This window comes from Echiichthys vipera (assembly GCF_963691815.1).
Source record: "Echiichthys vipera genome assembly, chromosome: 11".
Taxonomy (NCBI): domain Eukaryota; kingdom Metazoa; phylum Chordata; class Actinopteri; order Perciformes; family Trachinidae; genus Echiichthys; species Echiichthys vipera.
This window is the reverse complement of record NC_139836.1, coordinates 28,566,456-28,592,160: the sequence shown is the minus strand read 5'-3', so window position 1 is coordinate 28,592,160 and position 25,705 is coordinate 28,566,456. Positions and strand designations below refer to the sequence as shown.

The 25,705-nt window shown below is 43.5% G+C and overlaps 1 protein-coding gene across 1 annotated transcript in view; it reads left to right on the top strand.

Annotated features, from left to right (window-relative positions):
- Positions 1-25,705, top strand: part of ttc27 (tetratricopeptide repeat domain 27) — a 110,304-nt gene that overhangs the window by 63,443 nt on the left and 21,156 nt on the right. The window contains exons 13-16 of the mRNA XM_083922380.1: positions 2,974-3,201; positions 9,111-9,209; positions 12,173-12,225; positions 13,837-14,002. Coding sequence (XP_083778506.1) covers positions 2,974-3,201; positions 9,111-9,209; positions 12,173-12,225; positions 13,837-14,002 — 546 coding nt within the window. The remainder of the gene's footprint in view (positions 1-2,973; positions 3,202-9,110; positions 9,210-12,172; positions 12,226-13,836; positions 14,003-25,705) is intronic.

Sequence of the window (25,705 nt, the reverse complement as noted above, 5' to 3'; positions counted from 1 at the left end):
GTAGATTCAAGATTCAAGATTCAAGAAGCTTTATTTATCCCGAGGGAAATTATTGTGCAACAGTTTCGATACAAAGGCGGAAAAGGATCAGAGTAACAATAAGCATAAACATAAATCAAATCAAAATAAAGCTAACGTCAGATAAATCAAGCAATGAACCAAGTGTGACAGAGTGCAGCAGACGTCGTGGTTAAGCGTAGGTATATACAATATACAACAATACGCAGCGTGCAGTTTAGCTGCAGATTGAAATAAAATAAGTACAAACTAAATAAGTGAGAAGGAGCGATAAGTTATAAGTGTTAAAAATGTTAAAAATGTAGCAGCATTTCCTACAGAACTAAGTGACAGTATGGCACAGTGGAGTGTAGCAGCATTTCGTACTTAAGTCAGTTACAGTAAACCACAGTGAAATGTAGCAGCATGTCCTAAAGCACAGTAAGTATATCAGCAGATAGTTACAGTAAACCATTAATAAATAAATAAAGTGATGTAGTGGTGATATAAAGTGACAGTGTAGTATAGCAGCATTACTTACTGAGGTAAGTGACAGTACAACTGAATACAGTACAACTGAATAAAGTGATGCAGTGATGGTATATAGTGACAAAGTGACATTTTCAGGATACAGTGTCTCCACTGTTCCTTACCTGACTGGGGGGAGATGAATTATAAAGTTTGATGGCCGCCGGAAGAAAAGACTTCCTCCGGCGTTCAGTATTACACCGGGGGAGAATGAGTCTATGGCTGAATGTGCTTCTGCTGGAGGTCAGCAGCTGGTGGAGAGGGTGAGAGTTATTGTCCAGGATGCTGTGCAGTTTAGACAGCATCCTCCTCTCAGACACCGCCACCAAAGAGTCCAGTTTGACCCCCAGGACGGAGCCAGCCTTCCTGATGATCTTACTGATCCTCTTTGCGTCTGCTGCGCTCAGTCTGCTGCCCCAGCACACAACAGCAAAGAAGATGGCACTGGCTACCACTGACTGGTAGAACATCCTCAGCATGGTGTGACAAACATTGAATGACCGGAGCCTCCTCAGGAAATAGAGACGGCTCTGGCCCTTCTTGTAGACAGCCTCAGTGTTCTTGGAAAAGTAAATGGTAAATGGTAAATGGACTTGTACTTATATAGCGCCTTTCTAGTCATCTGACTAGAAGGCGCTTCACAGTGTCTGTCACAATCACCCATTCACACAGACATTCACACTGATGGCAGTGGACATCTACATACCATCTAATCTGATCTAACCATTCACACCACATTTACACACCCATGCGCAGCACGGGGAGCAATTCAGGGTTCAGTGTCTTGCCCAAGGACACTTCGACATGTGGACCGGGGGAGATGGGGATCGAACCACCAATCTCTCGAACAGAGGACGACCCACTCTGCCACCAAGCCACAGCCGCCCAAAAGTCCAGTTTGTTGTCCAGGTATACTCCAAGATATTTGTAATCCTGGACAACATCCACAGTCATGCCGTTGATGGAGATGGGTGTGGGGGCAGATTTACTCCTGCGGAAATCCACCACTAGCTCCTTTGTCTTGGTGGCGTTTAGAATCAGGTGATTAGCTGCACACCAGTCGACAAAGGAGTCCACAACGCCCCTGTACTCCTCCTCCTTTCCCTCACTGACACAGCCAACAATTGCAGAATCGTCGGCAAACTTCTGCAGGTGGCAGGACTCAGAGAGGAACTGAAAGTCTGAGGTGTACAGGGTGAACAGAAATGGGGAAAGAACAGTACCCTGTGGAGCTCCAGTGCTGCAGACCACGGTGTCAGACACTCCGTCCTGCAGTCTGACATACTGTGGTCGACCCGTCAAGTAATCCGTAATCCAGGAAACCAGGGGAGGGTCCACCTGCATCGCCGTCAGCTTCCGTCCCAGCAGAGCAGGCCGGATGGTGTTGAACGCACTTGAGAGTAATTGTAGTCTTTGCAGAATGTTCTGCCATTTAGATCAGAACTGCAGAGTTTGTTGTTTCCAGGTGGGTAGGCTTTTGGCCCAGTGTCAGCCCTCTGACAGCAGGAGTGAGGAGAAACTAGTGCTCTGTTAGGCCTCAGAAGCCCCCAGCCTCAGTGGTTAGACTGGCACACTTCAGTCTAAATCAAGAGAAAACCATATGTTTATTATTCCACCCTCACAACAGTGTGAGCCTCAGCTCGTCCAAGAGCAATCCAAAGCACTTAACTTGAAACAGAATCTCTACCTTAATTAGTTTTTCTCCCAAATCACCTCTGTTTTGTTCTGTTACTCATGTTCTTTCATTACTTAAAGGTTGAATATGTAGAATCTTTATTAAAAACTGTTTTAAAAAAAAAATTAATACAACCACGGGGCATTTTGAGGAGTACACAATGAAAGTATTGCTTTTCCATGAAAAAATATATTTCGTCTAGATTAATATTTTTTTTTAAATTTGACAGGTTTGACAATTATTCTCTGTCCCGTTCTGTTTCCATTGTAGCAGCCAATAGTGTTTGTCATTGCCGTAGCCTGTTGCTACAGAAACAAGAATCATTTTGAGTTGAGAGCTAGCTAATGGATTACACAGCACTCAAAGAAAGACTTTCAGCTGAAGACTGGCTAATGTTAAATACTGTTGTCAAATTAACTGATTAGTCCAAATGAGTCGTTCCCCTGTTTGACTCATCACTGACATGGAGCAGGCTGATCTCTGACACACTCTGCAACAAACCTGGCAACCCGACTGCTCGAATTATTTTTTGTTGTTGAGACTACGATCTTGAGACACTGGATGGTGGTGTTCTGCTCATTCTCCATATTCAAACTTTAATACCAGTTTCACTCTGTTCTGTTACTACTGCACCACCAACACTGCCTCCTGATTCTTTATATCTTTCCCTTCCTTCTTTCTAAGCTGTTACCCCCATTTAATGACTGACTCCTTCCTCATCAATCTCCTCCTCCACTCTGACATTCCCTCTCCTTTCCCATCCATATGCTCAGGCTGAGGAGATAGTTCGCCGTGAGTTGGAGAAGAAGGAGATGCCCAGTCTGTACTGCCTACTGGGAGACATATTAGGGGACATTAAGTACTACGACCAGGCGTGGGAGCTGTCAGGCCGACGCAGCGCCAGAGCCATGCGCTCTAAAGCCCTGCTGCACCTCCGCCGCAAAGAGTTCCAGCAGTGTGCAGACTGCTTCGAGCAGTCCCTCAAAGTCAACGCCATGCAGGTAGGAGCAAAGCACTAACATTTTATCAAAAATGATGCTCTGAAAACTTCCATGATTCTGGTAATGCTTTAATTTGAATTGAAATGTACTTGAAAGAAAAAAACAATTTATAATATCTTTATCACTGGAAACCTCATTTTTCAGATGATGTTGAACTGTATGTTTCCCTGTAGACACATTTCAAAATGTTTTCAAATTTAGCTGCCCTGTTGTGCACTGACCTAAACACTCTCTATGTCAGCAGTTATTAGGAATTAATTGGAATTATCAACTGAACACTCTGTTTCCAGCATAATTAAGACTAAATGACATAGTACCTTCCCAGGAAACACTTTGGAAATGAATAGGAACTCATTTTGAAATTACGGACCCCTAATAATAAACAGGGTTTCTGTGGGGTCTTTAATACTCTAAATTACACTCAATTTTAGGTCTTAAATTGTCTTAAAATTATGTTGAAAAGTCTTAAATACAATTTTTCCAGGTCTTCAATAAAAATTGCTGAACATCACTTTTATGAAGTTATAAAGTTCAGTCACTCTATTATAATTTCATTTTATTAACGTTATGTTGTAATAAAACTACTACACGGAACAAACTTGGAACCAATAACCACGAACGTCAATTTCAGCCCGGTCGCAGCAGCAGGACACACCAGCCTGTTTTAAATCAGAGGTGTGTCAGCGGGTGGGTGTGTGAAGAGACACACGGCAGATGAATGATTTCATATTTACTCATGCTGGTTTGTTTCTGTAAACAGCACCTCTGCTAACAGAATGGTATCCATCACGTGTCCGGGGAATATGAATAACCTGAGTTCTCTGTGCTTCTGTAAAAACCATATCCTGAATATGATCATAAGCCTCATGTCCATGTAAACACACTCATTTGTGAATGTGCAGAGATCTCAGCTTCTAAAAAATTATAATATGCTGATATTCCTGAAAAAAACATGTCAATTCCAAAAAAGGAACACAGGCCAAGCCTTAATTTCTTTATTTAGTTCAATTATTGAGTCTAAGAAACACAAAGATACCATTAAAAAAAAAGCCAGCAGCAAACGCCAGCCTACTTCAGGATGAGGTAATTGAGTAATTCTAGCTGGTTTCTTTTCAATTAACCATTTTATAGTGCAATGGTGATTTTATAGTACAAAATGATTCTGTAATGTAACATTGCACTTGGTTAGTTCTATGTGGTCATGGTAATATCTACTTCGCAAGTAATTCCGGGACTTTCCTTCATATGCTTCATAATTTTTTTGTCAGTATGGATGTGAAATGGGTCTTAAATTGTGTTTATGTTGGTCTCAAAAAGGTCTAAAACATCTTTAATTGAACTTGTTGAAACCTGCAGAGACTTTGAATAAAGCAGTAGCAACATTCCCCCAAGCCTCAGCTGAACTTAATGTCAAGTGCTATTTAGAAAATGTTATCATGCTAAATTTTAGACTAAAATGATGAACATGGTCATAATTTCTTCCTGCTAAACATCAACATGTTAACATTGGACAGCCTCCCCCAGATGTACCGATCGCTGTGAAGATCAATGCTTGTATGTTTGAATGCATCACTTGATGTTTTTTAGCCTGTTGTGACCGGTTGTCTTTTGAGAAAGTGTGTTCAGTGTTTGTACAGTGTGATACAGTGAAATGAAATTGTTTACTTTAATATTGATAATTTTAACTTCATCTGTATAGCAACTTTAAAAACAGCAGTTTACAAAGTGCTTTGACAGTGCAAATCAAAATACACACACACACATATATATATTTACTGTGGTTGCTATGGCGCCGTACTAGGTGGCAGCCTGTAACAGCAGCTCCTGTGGGTTTTTAAGTTTTTAAAAAGTTTTTGTTGTTTGTGTTTTGGTTTTTGCTCAACTTTTGGCGACACTTCTTTTTTTTTTTTTTTTTTTTTGAACTTTCACGGCAATTTTTAACCCTAGCAATGGAGGGTCAGGAGCTTATCACTGAGCGCATTGTTTACACACGCGACCAGCTGATTGCGCTGTGTGAACCTGTACTGCTGCCCGGAGCCAGACCTGCGGTCCTGAAGGAGCTGCGGAGGAGATGCATACAGGAGCTGCGGAGGGATGCATACAGTCCCACAGCCCTCCCCCCTCTCGGAAGATCTGACCACAACCTGGTTCTGCTGACCCCTAAGTATTTTCCCCTTGTTCAGCGGAGGCTGTCCACACTAGGAGCGTGAGGAGGTGGACTCAGGAGGCCGCTGACGCACTACAGGACTGCTTTGAATCGACAGACTGGGATGCACTTGTTGAGCCACATGGAGAGGATCTGGACAGCATGACAGACTGTATCACAGAATACATCAGGTTCTGTGAATACACCACCATGCCAACCCGGACTGTGAGCTGCTTCTCTAATTATAAGCCGTGGATCACCAATGACCTGAAAGGCCTTCTTAACAAGAAGAAGAGGGCATTCAGGACTGGAGACAGGGAAGAACTGAGGAGAGTGCAGCATGAACTCAGGGATATGCTGAGGACCTGTAAAGACGCCTACAGGAGGAAGCTGGAGGCCAAACTCCAGCAGAACAATGTGAGGAATGTGTGGACTGGTATGAAGCAGATCACTGGGTGTAAGGTGAGCGGCAGACAGTCATCAGGCAGCGTGGAGAGGGCAAACAAGCTCACAGCCTTCTGTCGTCTCCATGACACCTCCAGACCCCCACACACCCTCACTGCCCGAAATGCTTCCTCGCCTCCCCTCTCAATCCCCTGTTTAGCTCTCCTGTGCAGCACCTCTCCTCCTCCTCCACCTCTTTCACCTCTGCCTCCTCCTCCTCCACCTTCACCTCCTCCTCCACCTCCTCGTCCTCCACTGAAGACACCAGCAGCCTCCCCCGCATGACTGTGACTGCAGGCCAGGTTAGGGGACAGCTGGAGAGACTCCACCAGCATAAGGCTGGTGGAGTCTCTCCAGGCCCCGACAGTCCCAGGATCCTGAAGACATGTGCCAGCCAGCTGTCTCCTGTCCTACAACACCTCTACAACCTGAGCCTTGGTCAGTAGAGAATACCAGTGCTCTGGAAGACTTCCTGCCTAATTCCTGTTCCAAGAAGTTGTCACCATCAGACCTCAATGACTATCGATCAGTGGCCCTCACATCTTACGTCATTAAGGTGCAGGAGACACTAGTATTGGTCAACCTGAGGCCGCAGGTGAGAGCCGTGCTAGACCCTCTGCAATTTGCTTACCAGCCCCACTTGGGAGTTGATGACGCTGTCATCTACCTGCTGCAACGAGCCCATTTGCACCTGGATGGTGGAGGAGCTACTGTGAGAATCACATTCTTTGATTTCTCTAGTGCTTTTAACACCATTCAGCCACTGCTACTGGGGGAGAAGCTGCGGGTGATGGGAGTAGATGACACAATGATCTCCTGGATTACTGACTACCTGACAGGCAGGCCACAGTTTGTCCGTGTGGGCAATGTTCTATCTGATGTGGTGGTGAGTGATACAGGAGCTCCACAGGGGACTGTACTGTCTCCTTTCCTGTTCACCTTATACACCACTGACTTTCAGTACAATACTGAGTCGTGTCACCTGCGCAATTTTTCTGACACTCGGCTGTGGTTGGGTGTATAAGTGAGGGACAGGAGGAGGAGTACAGGGCACTGGTAGACAACTTTGTGAAGTGGACTGGACAGAATCACCTGCGGCTGAACATCAGCAAGACTAGAGAGATGGTGATAGTTTTCAGGAAGAAGAGGAAGATGGCTTTCCAACCTTTGTGCATTCTGGGAAAGGATGTGGAGGCAGTGGAGAATTACAAGTACCTGGGTGTTACCATCAACCACAGACTGGACTGGAGATCTAACACTGAAGCTGTTTACAAAAAGGGGATGAGCCAACTTTATTTCCTGAGGAAGCTGAGATCCTTCAACGTGTGCAGCAAGATGTTTGAGATCTTTTATCAGTCTGTGGTGGCCAGTGTACTTTTCTTTGCTGTGGTTTGTTGGGGAAGCAGCATTGGAGCCAGCCACACCAACAGACTCAACAAACTGATCAGGAAGGCTGGATCTGTGATTGGCTGCAAACAGGACACTCTGGAGGCTGTGGTGGAGAGGAGGACACTGAAAAAACTGTTATCCATCATGGATAACAGTTTTTTCGGAACACCTTCGGAACAACTTCTCCAGAAGGCTGCTTCAGCTTCGCTGTCGTAGCAACAGATACAGGAAATCTTTCCTGCCACAATCCATCACTTTTTATAATAACTCTCTCACCTCTGCCTGACAGAGAACTCTGCTCTCTCTACTGTTTTTTTCTTGTTGTATATATTATTATTGTTATAGTATATTTTGCATATTTTGTTATATATATTATTATTGTTTATTGTTTATAGCACACTGTGCACTGTATATATACACTATGTATATATTTCATTCTATTTATGTTATGTACAAAGTTTTTATTTGCTGACCCACTACTGCTGTTACAAAATCATTTCCCAGTCTTGGATCATTAACGTAATTCTATTCTATTCTATTATTCTATTGTAACAGGATATATTATTGTAACGGGATATATATATATATATATATATATATATATATATATATATATATATATATATATATATATATATTAGTATAGTAAGAAATCCAGTTGGGTGCAACACAACCATATTTACACATCATTTTATAGAAAGAAGGGGCATCATTAATGGACAAATTAAATCATTGTTAGCTTAGGTGCTTGCAGAGATAGATAAAAAGATGACATCACAGGAAGGCATGTCTGTAAAGATGAGTTTGAAGAAGTGATTTAAAAGAAGAAACTGATTCAGTGAACCTCATCTCCACGAGCCGGTCGTTCCAAAGCCGAGGCGTTCTGACAGAGTAGGCACAATCACCTCTGGTTTTGAGCCCCGGCCTTAGAACAGTTCAGAGAGACCCACACGTGGATCTAAGGCTGGAAACAGGCTTGTATGGGGTCAGCATGTCTGAAATGTAACTAGTAGTGTATGTACTAGTTTATCAGTTAGTTGGTTTACAGGTTGACAGTGGGCAAAATGCGACCTCGATCTCCAGCAAGAGGATTTTTTTCTGTCTGCACTGTCTGTTCAAAGTAAATGTAACCATATGCATTCAGTTTATTTTCCCAGTGTACCAATCTTGCACCATGACTCCTAAGCCAGGGTATGAAGCAAACTGTGACTTCTGTGTACTGTTGCTCCCCTAAGCATTAGCAGCCATTCACACTAGATCAGGCAGTCCGGTGAAAACACAACTCCTCCCATTCATTTTTAATGGGGTAGTGTGTTTAGGCTGTGGTGAAGGAAGCCACAGGAGGGTGCTGAAAAACAAAAGAGTGGGCTGAGGTGGAAAGTTGAGACAAACTTAACATTTGGTGAAACCACCAGGCGGTGGCCAATACTATCAGGCTTGTCAGTCTGTTTGAGGCGGTGTAAGAGTCCCGTACAGTTAGCAGTAAACATCCTGCCTCTATCACTGACAAAAAAGAGTTTTAAAACACTAAGAGGTTAAAAAAAACAAGTGAACCAGAGTTTGTGTAACGGCTCATTGTTTTCTGCAACAAGCTCCAGTACAATGGCTCACTCCGTCTCTTTTCTTTCTCTCTTTCTCTGTGAAATGAAGCTGCCTTCAAGTGCGGTGGGAAATGTTGAGATCGTAACAACGATCTGACAGACACCAATAGTAATAGTAAAATATGAAGTCTACTTGTGCTGCATTAGGGGGTTAAAGAAAACAACAGGACGTCACGCAAACAGGCCAGAAGGGACACTACCGCCGCCGGACAACCCTGCTGCTATTCACCAGAAGCTATGTGAATGCGGCATTAGTCTTGTTAGGATTTAGGATTTCTGTTTGAACTGTTTCTGCCCCAGTCTAATTCATGTTGTGCGTGTTTGGATAGCTCGGTGTGTGGTTCTCCCTCGGTTGTGCCTACCTTGCCCTGGAGGAATATGAGGGAGCTGCCAGGGCTTTCAAGAGATGTGTGGGACTAGAGCCAGATGTAAGTACCTACACACACGTAAACCTTTGGTAACTACATCATAACATAGAATAGTACAAGTTTTTGCATGAAAAAACAACAACAATTACATCAGTGTTCCTGTAGAACTCCTGTTACACTCCTCTTCGTCCATTCACTCACTCACACACATACACGCACACACACCAGAATCTGCAACACCAAAACTCTTTCTTCACACCCCACCTGCAACTTTTGACACACTCTGTGCATAGCTGTGTGGAGATTTAAAGTTGTACTCTATTTAGTTGTCTTTTAAGTTCCTATCTATAACAGAGTGAGTTTAAACGATGGTGATTGATCATATGACCAACTAATTAAAACACTTGTTGCCTTTTTGCTGAGTATTCGTATATCTGTGTGTCTGTGGAGACATTCCCTCTCTAGATGTAAACAAGCCGCCATGTCTAATTTTGATTGGAAACTTCCAACATCTGAGTCAGGCTTGTAGTAAGGGCAGAAGTGTAATAGGAACATGTGCGTGTGTATGGATATACAGTACCTATAGAAAGACGTGGAGAGACTTAGACTTATCTTTATCGATCCCTTTGGGATGAACTCCCACAAGGAAATTGAGTTTCCAGCAGCTTACAAAAACACAAGGGAGATATAAAAAGATATAGAAAAAAATAAATTTATAGATTTAAAAAAATACAGTATAAAATAACCAATAAACTCTAAGCTAAATAATACAGAAAGTACAAAAAAAAAAAAAAACAGTAAGCAATAAACTCTTAGTCAAATATATGTGAGGTAGATGTAAGAATTAAGGTCAAATAGAATTCACAGAAAGTTAAATCAGATAAGTTAAATGTAGAGGAAATGTAAAAGATAAAATACGTTATACTGTATATGACAGAAATGAGCAGTAAGCTTAAATTATTACACTTAAGTGGTGGATTAAGTTATTGCACAAAGAAAAGAAGATAATTATCAAGGTATGTAGGAGTAGATTATTAATGTCACAGTGAGTGGCTCCCTCTCCTTCTCTTCTGTCCTCTTTATTTCCTCCTCCCCCCGAGTGAGGAGTTGTAGAGGATGATGGCCTGAGGGACAAAGGAGTTCTTGAGCCTGTTGGTCCTACACTTGGGCAGGAGCAGCCTTCCACTGAACAGGTGCCTCTGGTTGCTGATGATGGTGTGCAGGGGGTGGCTGCCATTGTCCATAATGTCAAGCAGTTTGTCCAGTGTCCTGCTCTCTGCCACCTTCACCAGCAGGTCCAGTTTCATGCCAACCACAGAGCCGGCCCGCCTGATCACTTTATCCAGTCTGGAGTTGTCCTAATTGGATATGCTCTTCTTGGAAAGTCATGACACCCTTTTGAAATAGTCACTTTTTTTGTTTTACAGCCTGAAATGATAATTCATAAAAGAAAATATTTTCCAGTGTGACTTACACATTTTGCCTTACAACATTCAAGTGAATTCCTTTTTTTCTAAATTTCTGAAAATTAATAAAAAATGAAAAACTAGAAGAGAAGTGTTGGAAAAGTGATGAGACATCAACTGTGGTGGTTTTGATTACTTCAGAATAAAATCAGCTGTTCCATGAGGATTCCACTCCTAGTAGTGCATGGTAACACAAAGACTTCACCATGGTTGGAAAGATGCTTTCAAAAGAGCTCCAGGATAAAGTTGTGGATAGGCACAAGTTAGGAGAAGGATCTAAAAAGATTCCAAAGGCTTTAACTCTCCCTCTGAGGACCGTTCAGAGTATTGTCCAGAAGTGGAAGGAATATGGATCCACCCAGACTTGGCCTAGATCGAGCCACCCCTCCAAACTGGAGGACCGAGCCAGGAAAAGATTGATCAGGGAAGCTACCAAGAGGCCCATGGTGACCTTGAAGGAGTTCCAAATCTAAATGGCAGAGGTTGGTCGATCTGTGCATGTGACAACAATTTCACAAGTTCTACATGTTTGGCAGGGTGGAGAGAAAGAAGCCTCTTCTGTAAAAATGTCACAGTGAGTCTTATAAAAAAACATAATGAAGATTCTGATGCCATGTGGATAAAGGTTTTATGGTCAGATGAGACCAAATTTGAACTTTTTGGGCTGAACTCCAGAAGCTATGTTTGGCAGAAACCAAACACAGCACACCACCCAAAACACACCATCCCTACAGTGAAGCCTGGTGGTGGCAGCATTATGTTGTAGGCTTGTTTCTCTTCAGCAGGGACTGGGCACTTGGTCAGGATTGAAGGGAAAATGGATGCTGCCAAGTCCACCCAAATTCTTGAGGAAAACCTGCGGCCCTCTGTAAGACACTGAAAATGGGCAGGTATTTCACTTTCGAGCCTGACAACGACCCAAAACACACCTCCATAAAAACAACACAGTGGCTAAAGGACAGGAAGGTTAATGTCCTAGAGTGGCCCAGTCAGAGCCCTGACCTGAATCCTACACAACTTCTGTGGATGGACTTGAAAGGTGCAGTCCATCACCTCTCACCACTGAATATGACTGAACTCCAACAGTTCTGCAGGAAGAATGGGGGATTATTTCCAATCTAGGTGCACAAAGCTAATGGAGACAAATCCAAACAGACTGATGGCTGTAATTAAAGAAAAAAGTGCCTCCACAAAGGATTAAATCTGAGGACTCATCCCTTTACCAACCCTGCTATTCTAGTTTTTAATTTTTTATCAATTTTCAGAAATAAAAAAAAAGAAATCACTTGAATGTTGTAAGGCAAAATGTGTAAATCATGTGGAAAAATATAGATTTTTATGTATCATCATTTAGGGCTGTAAAACTAAAAAAGTGACTTTCAAAAGGGAATCATGACTTTCTATAGGTACTGTAAGAGGGGAACATACTGTACTACTACTACATACTTTTTGCATAATTACTTTAACCATTATTATTATTATTATCATTATTGTTGTTGTTGATAGTTTGTATTCTCTACAACTCTTCTTTAGTTTCTCTTTCCCTCTTCTTTTCAGAATGCAGAAGCATGGAACAACCTCTCTACAGCCTACATTCGCCTCAAAATGAAGTCAGTATGAGTGTGAATGTGGTGTGTGTTGGAAATGTTTGTATTAACTTAACGAGTGTGTAAGGCAATAGAATGGATTGATCTTTGTTTAATAGAATTTTTGTATTGAAAAGCAAAGCATTCAAACCCTCAATATCCACAGCCAACTCCAATCGATCAATAGTTTTCAAGAGACATTGTGATGGATCATCATATTAGGAATATTTGACCTGAGAAAAGATCAAGGCCAGCTTTATGAACATGAACGTCTGTGAGCTCAGTTCTGCTCCAAAAAGAGCAGTTATTGAGGGGGACAAAGACGATTCTGACAGGTGACCACAGAACACTGATCCACTCAGAGGAGAGAGAGCAAAGGTATCTGATGCACCTACTTCTCTCATCTTGGAGTAGAAGGATGTCTGAGACAAGAAATGGGCTCCACAGCACATCCACTGAGCCATAATAAAAAAAACTTGATGATCTTGTGTCTAAGCTAAGCTTAGTTTGGAATTTGCCCACAATCACATTCCATCCATTGTAAAAGTCTTGATGTAACCGGTTAACAACCAACCCCTGCACATCTTCTTTGTGTCAGAGCTCCAATCACTGTCATGTAATTTTCAAGAAAATCCTGAGATGAAAATCAATCAGTAAGAGTCAAAAAAACTAACTTTAACTGTATTCAGTGACAAATCATGTTTGATTTTCCAGCTGTGGGCCGTAAATGTGATTTTATCAAAACAATTGTAAAAGAATGTTTCTGTTCAGGCATGATGCAAAAATAGTGCTCCTTCAGTCTGCTTTTGGGGGCCATTTGGGAAGCTGCAGCCAATTGAAAAGCAGATGTAGTTCCAGGTAGTTAACATTTCTCAGCAGTGGTACACCATCAAACGATGACCTATCATCGTAAAGTTTGAACATCTTCTAAAGAATCAACTCACCAAAAGCAATAGCAAGCCAAAAGCAAGAGCTATAAGTATAATTGTTTGATTATATTAGATATTTTATTTGAAAGCATTTTCTTTTGCTTGTTTTTTGTTTTTGTTTTTAGAAATAAATCATGAGAAATTCAGAAACTCTGATCTTTTGCCTGCGTACACCCCATGCCCATGCTCTGACTCTTCTGTATGTTTGATTTTAGTAACAAATGGCCACCAGATTAACACGTTTTCCATTAGATTTTTCAATGCTGTGCTATACAGCAACATGTGGACAACGCTTAAGCCTATTTGGTCCTACAACAGTACAATGACCCCAAAAATCAAATGAATTAAACACAAGCAACTGGTGAAAAACAATAACTAATTGGACACAAACATGAAGAAATGTGCTATAGAAATCACAAGCTAATTAAGAAATGCTGTGAAATAGACAGAACTAAACAAGATGTATTTTATAGCAAATCTGTTACAATGCAATAAAATACATTTATATTTTTACAAAAAACAGGAAAATTTAAACAGAATGAAGGTTCCAAATCACAGGAAGGACATTCGGAGCCTTGGATAACATCACACACCTGTGCTTTTAGGCCTGAAATTGAGTGGATTTGGCTCCTGAATGTTTTAGTTTGTTTATTCCCTGCCAACTTTTTTCTTTTGGTCCGTCTTTTCCTCTCACCCTCATCGGCAGAAACAAAGCTTTTCGGACCCTGCAGGAAGCCCTCAAGTGTAACTATGAACACTGGCAGATCTGGGAAAACTTTATCACTGTGAGCACTGACATCGGGGAGTTTTCTGAAGCCATCAAGGCCTACCATCGCCTGATGGAGCTCAGGGAAAACTACAAGGACATCCAGGTAAAGGATTGCACTTCATGTCATCTTAAACCTGCAGTCAGCAACATTTGTTTGATCATATTCACTGAAGCCGACACTCTGCTCCCATAGAACAACATAAATCATCCAGTCTTAGAAAAAAACAAAACTTGCCTATACGCGCACCAAGAGCCTGTGTTTGTTTTGCAAAACTCCAAAGCGCCCGTATCATCCTGTCCACTCAGCAGAGCTGACTCTCAGGCACAGTTCATGCACACTCCACAGATCCCCCCCCTCCCCTCCCTGCTCGTGCATGTTACAATATCACAGGCACACGCCTCTAGCTAGGCATACGCAAAATTATGTTAGCAGTTGCTATTTATGAGTGAGTTAGCCAGCCTGAAGTGAACTGGGTGTACATTATTACGGTTCACAAAATCAATTCTCAGATTGCAAAGTACAATAAAATTCACAACTCATACACAGCTTCAAATAGTCATGACACTGAAGGTTTGTTTTTACATAGAAATTCAGGTTAAATGATAGACTTTCAATTTAACACTATTTTAGTTCATATACCCTTCATAAATTCCAATAATACAGCATTTATACCATGACACGCAGCTTTAATTTTGGTAGATTCAGTTAATTGACCTCCACATTCTTGTGCCGGTCGGTCGTTTTTTCTTAGGCTTTTTATGCCAGTCACAGTAGCTCTCCTAGCTAGTCCAAACCTACAAGCTTGCTAACTTACATGAGCAAGTTGGGAGACTTGAAGCAGTCTCCTATGACCTGCGAGGCCAGGATCACATGATTAACAAACATCATACGTATATGTCAATTCTTTGCAGGGCCTTGTGGTCCTGTTTGGTGCTGTTTCTGTACCATCAGGATGCTCTAGATGGTGCAGGAGTGCAAATTCCTGTATGTGTTTGATGGGATTTCAAGAATTTCCTCAGGTGTCTGAAGCCTAGTTCACACCAAAGATTTTTGACGAGATGAAACTGTTTTTGCAGGGAAAAGTTGCAGCGGTGTGAACTGGCCCGTCAATAAACTATTGTCAATAAAGCTGTTGATTTTAATGAATTTGAAAAGGACAAAACCTGGCACATTTTATCATTTTACAGGAGATCAATTTAAAACAAAGCATGGAAATATCAAAGTGGTTTTAGTAATAGAGTGCTGCTTTCAACTCTGAAGACTCACTTAGTCTTGGTTCAATCAAACATCAAACTGTGTCATTATCTACTCTGCCTTATGTAACACAAATATGCTTTAGAGTTTTGTGAGAGGAAGATTCGGTGATATGCACTTGTGGAAAATATATTTTATCAAAGAAAACTTGAAGAAAATAATCTTAAGCTTCAGAAGAAAACGGATGGTTGTGATGAGCATTTCATACACCATTGAGAAAAGACACACGAAGTGGTAGCTGCACCTTTTCTGCTCTGCATCAAATTTATACATTTGTTCGTCTTTGTTGACCTGAGGGCGAGGATATTTACATTGGCTAATACACCTGTTACACCATACATCTGTTTCACAAGGCCAAAAGACTAATTGAATTCTGGGCTTTCATGAAATTCACAATTCACACCTCTTAACATGCATCTTTGGTGATCCTATCACAAGTGTCCAGTCTTAGGTACCTCTGTTCACACCTGGCATTAGAATGTGTCTCAGCATGCAGTGGCGGCTGGTGGAATTTATTTCAGGGGGGGCTTTGTCATAAATAAAACTGACTTTCTCACAGAAAAATAAAGATTGTGTGTCAACATAATGTACACAGACACATCATCGTTCATATTTTCCCTTTTTAGTTCCTAGCGAATACCTCAAAAACACAATTTTAAGATAATGATTGACACGTTCGTTGAAAGGAGCCAGTTGAGGTGGTTCGGGCATCTAGTAAGGATGAACCCTGGGCGCCTCCCTAGGGAGTTGTTCCATGCACGTCCAGCTGGGAGGAGGCCTCGGGGAAGACCCAGGACTAGGTGGAGAGATTATATCTCCACACTGGCCTGGGAACGCCTCTGTATCCCCCAGTTAGAGCTGGTTAATGTGGCACGGGAAAGGAAAGTTTGGGGTCCCCTGCTAAAGCTTCTGCCCGCAACCGGCCCAGGATAAGCAGTTGAAGATGAGATGAGATGACAGGATGTTGCTGAAGCGAACATAACTGAACATACTTTTTTCCTTCTTTTTTTTTTGATTTTTCCATATTAGTGTTGCAAATAAGTTATATATATATATATATATATATATATATATATATATACAGGGCTTGACACTAACCTTTTTGCTAACCAGCTACAGTGGTTTTCAAAAGTTACTAGCCACTCAGCATTCTCACTAGCCACACATTTGTATATATAGTATATTACTCTATATAAAGGGCAGCTTGTTATCCATATCGAAACAAATGGTGCAGGGATGTAGAAGATTAATTAGAGAGATAAATCTACTGAAAAAAACCTGGCAGGATGACTACAGTCTGTTTAATTACAGCATTTATTAACATCATTTATCTATAAAAAAAAACAAAAACAAAGTCTAATGCTATTCAAATACCTACAATTCATCAAACATAGAACATTTAAATATTTTTAATTAAAAGCCTTAGTAATGCCTCTATATACAGGATATCTAAGCAGCAATCACATACAGGTGCATCTCAAAACATTAGACCATGACATTTTTCCCCCCATATGTTAGATGAGTTAGTGAAACTTTGTGTTCTTTTACAGATTCACATTTGAAGTTTGTTTACAACTCACAAATGAAACCCCTTTTGCTTTTCCCCGTCGTAAGAAAATACAATCTGTGCAGTACTTTGTTTTCCTAACAGCATCATACGTTAGCCACTCTCTACCTGCTTTCAACTTGTTGTTGAAGACTCTTTGGAATATTATTAACAAGCATCAATCTGATGCATTTTGAGAGAAACATTAATTAGTATGAGTATATATTAGAGCAGGGCTTTTCAATTCATTTGGATTTGGGGCCAGTTGATGAAAACTATACAAAATGGGGAGCCGGAAAATATGAGCATCATGTTAATGGATATTGTAAAACACTACAGCGACATAGGAGAGCATACTTTGTCTTTATTTTATCAATTTAAATAGTAGTCATGACCTCAAATTGCAACAGCATAAAAGCTGATCAAAACAAGTAGTGATAGGCCAACTCAAAGTGCATCAATCTTGTCAAAAACAATCCTTGTTAAATGAACAAACCTGTTAACCAGAGGTTTACACTCAATTATTGGACTAAAGTACACGTTTGAGGCTCTTGTCCTTTACTTGAGTATTTTCTTTAAATGCTACTTCATACTTCTACTCAGCATCACTAGCCCAGAAGTTAGAAGAAAGGTCAGCACTGACCCCAGCAGTCAGAATGAGACATAAGAACAGCCTACAGCCTCAGAAACGGCCAAAACCGGTTTTTCAGCTAAAGTCTAGTACCTTTAAGGGCGTGATCACACTGTCCTCCCGGACCGAGACCCGGACTTTAGGGTACTTGTCCCCCCTCCCTCTCCCCCCCGCGCCCCAGCCCCGTTTGTACTAACACTACCAGGGCCTCGGCCAATGCTTCTTGCACGCCATCACGCCGTAACACGTCACACGCATTGATCGCGTGTGTGGCTTTGTTTCCAGATCTTTCCACAGACCTCGGAGTTTTTGTGCGTCTTGTCGACTGTTTTTGAATATTTTCATCCGACCAAATCTGCAGTAAACACTCCACCTCCGCACCACACCAACGTGAACCTTTCACCACCATTGTTGTTGTTGTTAAATGTCCGCGCATGGTCCGTCCTTCTATTTACATGTCAGAACAGGCGGACATAACGCTACTGCCGTAGGGCTCGTGCGCGTGCGCGTGCGCACGCACGCTCGTGCTCGTACATGTGCAAACGGCTCCGCTAAAGCCCACCTCTTTCAAGCGGGCCGTGGCGGCCCAGCTGGCCCCAGTTGTGCGCGGAGCGGGTGCGCTCACACTACTTAAAGGTACTAGACTTTAGCTGAAAAACCGGTTTTGGCCGCGGCCAAAAGGACAGTGTGAGCACGCTGTAGGGCGCGCTCACACTATCCTCCCGGACCGAGACCCGGACTTTAGGGTACTTGTCCCCCCTCCCTCTCCCCCCCGCGCCCCAGCCCCGTTTGTACTCACACTACCAGGGCCTCGGCCAATACTTCTTGCTGTCCATACGCCTTCAAGCCGTAACACGTCACACGCATTGATCGCGTGTGTGTGGCTTTGTTTACAAATCTTTCCACAGACAGTTTTTGTGCGTCTTGTCGACTGTTTTTGAATATTTTCATCCGACCAAATCTGCAGTAAACACTCCAGCGGGTGCGCTCACACTACTTAAAGGTACTAGACTTTAGCTGAAAAACCGGTTTTGGCCGCGGCCAAAAGGATAATGTGATCACGCCCTTAGTAGTGTGAGCGCACCCGCTCCGCGCTCAACTGGGGCCAGCTGGCCCTCCACGGCCCGCTTGAAATAGGTGGGCTTTAGCGGAGCCGTTTGCAAATGTACGAGCACGAGCGTGCGCACGTGTACGCGCACGAGCACGAGCCCTACGGCAGTAGCGTTATGTCCGCCTGTTCGGACATGTAAATAGAAGGACGGACCATGCGCGGATATTTAAAAACAACAACAATGGCGGTGAAAGGTTCACGTTGGTGTGGTGCGGAGGTGGAGTGTTTACTGCAGATTTGGTCGGATGAAAATATTCAAAAACAGTCGACAAGACGCACAAAAACTCCGAGGTCTGTGGAAAGATTTGTAAACAAAGCCACACACACGCGATCAATGCGTGTGACGTGTTACGGCTTGAAGGCGTATGGACAGCAAGAAGCATTGGCCGGCCCTGGTAGTGTGAGTACAAACGGGGCTGGGGCGCGGGGGGGAGAGGGAGGGGGGACAAGTACCCTAAAGTCCGGGTCTCGGTCCGGGAGGATAGTGTGAGCGCGCCTGACATGCACAAGTGGACCGGGCTGAATCCACTGCAGGTCTCCTGAAACTGTTTTCCGGCCTGACCAGTGTCTGGGTTTAACCAGAGACCCATTTACTGGTTTGTATGTTTGCGGTTGCCATAGTGACTGAAGTGACTTTCAGGGTCCTGAAATGTGAAATTATCAAAAATTCCGTAGCAAGACTCAACCCGTGTCTACTCCATCTCAGCCAAACTGGAACTCTTAATCTTAACTTTTGACTTTACTTTACTAAAGTTAGCTGACTCCCTCCTCTTTAGTCATTTAGTTTAATCTTAACTTTTGACTTTCACATCACAATTTTCTCTGTGTAGTGTAATTTTTATTATATACCACTGTTCCCTCTCCCCTGCCTTCCTCAGTGAAACAAATCTGTCAAAACATCGGTGACACTTTAACTACATAATGAGATCGCAATCACATTTTAGAAGCAAGATTTCTGTGTTTTTTTTTGTTGTTTTTTTGCACTGTGGTTGTTTTTAGCCCAGGGCCCCAGAGCATGGGAGTATGAGCAGTAGTGAAGGGGAGATAATGACAGGGACCACCATGAATTCCTCTCTATGGAATGTGTAGAGGGCTGGTGACAGAAGTGCTTTGACTAGCTCATGGATTTCAAAGGCGCTGAGGGTCACATGGATCAGCTTTATGCCTCATGGGGTTAAATGGGATACATAAGAACCACACACACACACACACACACACACACACACACACACACACACACACACACACACTCACGCTCACGCACAGGCCCTATACACAGAATACTTATTTCTTATTGTGTATAAATTATTGTGCAACAGTTTCAATACAAAGGTGGGAAAGGATCAGAGTAACAATAAGCTAACATAATCTAATCAAAATAAAGCTAACATCAAATAAATCAAACAATTAACTAAGTGTGCAACAGACATTGTGGTTAAGCGTAGGTATATACAATATACAGCAATACTCAGCGTGCAGTTTAGCAGCAGATTGAAATAAAATAAGTACAAACTAAATAAGTGAGAAGGAGCGATAAGTGATAACAGTGTTAAAAATGTAGCAGCATTTCTGACTGAACTAAGTGACAGTATGGCACAGTGAAGTGTAGCAGCCTTTCTTACTGAAGTAAGTAAGTTACAGTAAAGTACAGTGTAGCAGCATTTTACTGAGATACGTTACAGTAAACCACAGTGAAGTGTAGCAGCCTTTCTTACTGAAGTAAGTAAGTTACAGAAAAGTACAGTGTAGCAGCATTTTACTGAGATACGTTACAGTAAACCACAGTGAAATGTAGCAGCATTTCCTACAGAACTAGGTTACAGTTAAGCACAGTAAGTGTAGCAGCAGTAAGTTACAGTACCCCTAAAAAAAGTGATGTAGTGGTGATATAAAGTGACAGTGTAAAGTGTAGCAGCTGTAAGTTACAGTTCCACAAAATAAAGTGATGTAGTGGTGGTATAAAGTGACAGTGTAGTATAGCAGCATTACTTACTGAGGTAAGTGACAGTACAACTGAATACAGTACAACTGAATAAAGTGGTGCAGTGTTGATATAAAGTGACCAAGGGACATTTTTCAGGATACAGTGTCTCCACTGTTCCTCACCTGACCGGGGGAGATGAATTATAAAGTTTGATGGCCACCGGAAGAAAAGACTTCCTCCGGAGTTCAGTATAACACCGGGGGAGAATGAGTCTGTGGCTGAAGGTGCTTCTGCTGGAGGTCAGCAGATGGTGGAGAGGGTGAGAGTTGTTGTCCAGGATGCTGTGCAGTTTAGACAGCATCCGCCTCTCAGACACCGCCACCAAAGAGTCCAGTTTGACCCCCAGGACGGAGCCAGCCTTCCTGATGATCTTACTGATCCTCTTGGCGTCTGGTGCCCTCAGTCTGCTGTCCCAGCACACAACAGGAGTCCACAATGCCCCTGTATTCCTCCTCCTTTCCCTCACTGACACAGCCAACAATTGCAGAATCGTCAGCAAACTTCTGCACGTGGCAGGACTCAGAGAGGAACTGAAAGTCTGAGGTGTACAGGGTGAACAGAAAGGGGGAAAGAACAGTTCCCTGTGGAGCTCCAGTGCTGCTGACCACAGTGTCAGACACTACGTCCTGCAGACTGCAGTAATCCAGGAAACCAGGGCAGGGTCCAACTGCATCGCCGTCAGCTTACGTCCCAGCAGAGCAGGCCGGATGGTATTGAACGCACTGGAGAAGTCCATGAATAAGATTCTCACAGTGGTTCCCGGTCTGTCCAGGTGGGCACAGGCACGGTTGAGCAGGAAGATGATAGCGTCCTCCACACCTAGTCTCGGCTGGTAGGCAAACTGTAGAGGGTCCAGTGATTAGCTGACCAGGGCCGAAGAAGTGACAGGACCAGCCTCTCCAGGGACTTCATCAGGTGCGACGTCAGCGCCACCGGTCTGTAGTCTTTGGAGGTGCTGGGACGCACCTTCTTTGGTACTGGTACCAGGCAGGATGTCTTCCACAGCATAGGGACCTTCTCGAGACTCAGGCTGAGGTTGTAGATGTACTGCAAGACTCCACACAGCTGGATCGCACATGCTTTGAGGACCCTCGGGCTGACACCGTCGGGACCTGCTGCCTTGCCTGGGCGGAGTCTGCACAGCTCCTTCCTCACCTGCTCTGCAGTGAAGGTCTGTCTGCTGTGTGTGTTGGTGGGGGTGGAGAGAGGTGATGGCGGGGGGGAGGGGACAGGTAGGGCAAAATCAGGAAGGAATTGACGGGGAGGGGGGGTGTCAGCAGGGCTGGAGCTTTGGAGGTGGATGGTTGTGGAGGAGCCATGGGGGGGTGGTCCAGAGCCCTTTCGTCAAATCTGTTGAAAAACAGATTCAGCTCATTGGCACGTTCAGTACCACCTCCTACTGTCTGGGTACCAGATGGTTTGTAGCCAGTGATGCTCCTCATGCCGCTCCACACGTCCTTTAAATTGTTCTGCTGGAGTTTGTGCTCCAGCTTCCTCCTGTAGGTGTCTTTGCCCTGTTGGATCCTCTCCTTCAGCTCCCTCTGGACCTGCCTCATCTGCTCTCTGTCCCCTTCTCTGAAGGCCCTCTTCTTTGCATTCAGCAGGACCTTGATGTCTCTGGTGACCCACGGCTTGTTACTTGGGAAACAGCGTACAGTCACTGTAGGAACAACGCTGTCCACACAGAAATTGATGTATCCTGTTATGCAGTCCGTGAGATCATCAAGGTCCTCTCCATGTGAATTACAGAGCAAATCCCAGTCTGTGAGTTCAAAGCAGCCCTGTAAAGCTTCATCAGTCTCCTGTGACCATCTCCTCACAGTGCTGGTGGTCACAGGGGCTTATACAGGGGCTGCAGGTGGATGAGGTTGTGGTCTGATCTTCCAAGAGGAGGAAGGGCAGTGGAGCTGTAAGCCTACTTAACATTAGCATACAGCAGGTCCAGTGTCTTGTTTTCCCTGGTGGGACAGTCCACAAACTGCTTGAAAGTGGGCAGTGTTGCAGCCAGAGTGATGTGGTTGAAGTCCCCAGATATTGCAATGAATGCGTCTGGGTGTCGTGTCTGAAGGCCCGCGACGACGGTGTGGATGACGTCACTCGCGCGCGCCACGTTTGCAGTCGGAGGAATGTAAACAACCAGGACGATCACGTGTGAAAACTCCCTCGGCAGGTAGTATGGCCGCAGACTCACGGCAAGCAGCTCAATGTCCGGGCTGCACACACGCTCCTTCACAGTAACGTGTCCAGGATGACACCACTTGTTGTTAATAAGAATAGCAAGTCCACCACCTTTCCTCTTGCCACTCTCACGGTGACTCCTGTCCGCCCGAAAACAGTCTGAAAGCCGCCCACAGTTACGTTAGAGTCCGGGATGTCCTTGTGGAGCCATGTCTCCGTGAAACACAGCACACTGCTCACACGATACAACCACTGAGTCGTCCCCAGGCCCGCCAGCTCGTCCATCTTATTAGCCAGCAACCTCACGTTCCCCATGGTGATGGAAGGGAGAGATGGTTTGTATCTCCTCTTCTTTTCCCGGTGTTTACGTCCAGCCTTACATCCCCTGTACTTTCTCCTAAGTTCTGTGGGGATTTCAGGCCTCTCCCGCATTAGCGCCGTTGGTGCTAGCGACAACAGCTGTTCACGGGTCTAAACAATGGAGCCGCCGCATTGTTGCGTCCAGATGGAGACGCGGTCAGCAAAAATAGTCCCAAGAATGAGACAAACGGACAAAAACCATGTAAGAAAGTTAACAAACATAGTTGGCTAAGGTTAGCACGACGACTTACAGGAAAAAGCACTAATAAAAAGACAGTAAAATAAGATAAAATAGCAAAAAAGTGCGGAAAGGAGAGAGAGCAACTGTTGCTGGCTGCCGCTTTACACAGCGCCGGAACCGGAAGAAAGACTTACCAGCAACTTACCAGCTCCTCTCCTCAACGGTGAAGTCATCATCTATCTACTTTACCTATGCACTACTGCATTACTGTATTTAAATGCACCCTGGACTCCATTCTTTTCTTCAATTCTTTAAGTTTTAATCCATAAGGTTTCTGTTCCGGTTGATTTACCATGGTAACCACAAGTTGCAGTTTCATACTGCAACAGACACACTGAGCAACTGTTTGTCCAGAATACAACCAAATAATTTCAGTCATTACAAAAATGGGAAATTACATATTGATTGAATATTGCTGTAAAGGATTGTTTGCCATGTTTTGTTTTTGATGAATAATCGGGGTAGTTGCTTACTGTGGGGAAAAACACTTTTCATATGACGTGGTGTAAAGAGTGAAAAGTTAACAGGGAAGTTGATATCAATGGGCCATTATGCGTATAAATGTTTTATAAAAGTAAAAGTATAAAGTAGTATAAAATGGAAATACTCAAGTAAAGTACAAGTACCTCAAAATTGTACAGTACTTGAAGTAAGCACAGATTTCTTTTTAACTTATCATTATGAAGTAAATGTTTATTCCACAGTGTTATGGCTATAGTAAAGTTGCACCACCAGTGTAATTTTGCAGACAAGTACACAAGAAAAAGCACTACAGCCGTACAGGGTGTCTGCTTTGAAGTGAAAAAGAATAGAGACAAAAAAAAAAAAAACATGAATCCTGCCATCCCTCCCAACAACCCATGTCCGACACAATAACCAACCAAGCAACCAAACAACTTATGACATAAGTAGATAGGTAAACTAAGGTAACTAAAACTAATAGCAAAAATAAATAATGTAATATAAGGAGGAAAACAAAAAACATCATCAGGAGTAACAGTTAGACTGTTACTAATAAGAGCCAGCAGTGGGTCCCAGGTTTGGTGGGATGCTGTCAAAGATCCCCTCTGTGAAAACCGTAACTTTTCTAACCTTAGACATTGTAAAATTTCATGTATCCAGCTATCACCATGTTTGGATTGGTTTTCTATAAGCCCCAGCTTTCACTAGGCAATTCTGTCTGCCTTCGGGTAGGAACGCTTGGCAAAATGACGACTTTTACAAAGAGGAAGAAGAGGAAAGCCTTGAGTTGTGCCTGAACATATGAAGGTAATAACATAACAACAAGGAGGCTTCATCTTCTGAACAAAGATAGCAAACTATTTTCTCTTCCACATCGCCAACAGCAGCACTTCACAGCTTTACCTCCAAAGACATATACTATACATAGACGCCACATTGACTGTGGAAGGACTTGCCTAAAGTGCTGCCATCTTGGAACAGGGCTATCAGAGGGAGTGGTGTATCAACCTACGAAGGAAAGAGGTACTCCTCAATCCCAAAGTAGAGTTATTAGCTGAAATTTGGACAGTTTTCCAAACGTATTGATTTGTTAAAGATGTCAAGAATGTAGCTATGATACAGGGTGGTTTTACTACCCAAATACAAATTCTACTTAATGTTATCGGCACAGGAGCTTCTGACAGAAGATTTGTGATGGCAGCAGACATAGAGACAATACATCCTATAGCTACAATAATAATTAAAGCTGTGAGCAGCGATGAACCGGCCCTCACACCTAGGGGGGAGCCAGCCGGATCCCAGCAGGCCACCATGCCTTTACGAGGCCGCGGGACGCAGCCAGGAGGGTGCGGGCATGTGGGCTATCTATCGCAACTCTTGCAGCGCTTCCGGCGTCCGCTGTATAGCGCTAGAGAGCGCATACTAAACAAGCTTTGTGTTGCTCTGTATCATGTGCCGAGCACACATTGAAAATTTGCTGTAAATCGGATGAAGTTTGTCATACCAGACTGATTTCCTGTTGCCAGTAGGTGCCGCTGTGCAGTGAAAACGCAAATGGCGAGTATCGTTTGGTCACACCTGTCTTAAGATGGTACTATCTGATTTTGAAGTCATCTCATCTTTGACCGCTTATCCAATTCGGGTCGCGGGGGCAGCAGATTAAGCAGGGGACCCCAGACTTCCCTTTCCCGGGCCACATTAACCAGCTCTAACTGGGGGATGCCGAGGCATTCCCAGGCCAGTGTGGAGATATGTCAGGGGGCATCCTTACTAGATGCCCGAACCAACTCAACTGGCTCCTTTCAACGCAAAGGAGCAGCGGCTCTACTCCGAGTTCCTCACGGATGGCTGAACTTCTCAACCTATCTCTAAGGGAGACTCCAGCCACCTTCCTGAGATAACCCATTTCAGCCGCTTTTACCCACGACCTCGTTCTTTCGGTCATGACCCAGATTTCATGACCATAAGTGAGGGTAGGAACAAAGATTGACCGGTAGATCGAGAGCTTTGCCTTCCCACTCAGCTCTCTTTTCGTCAC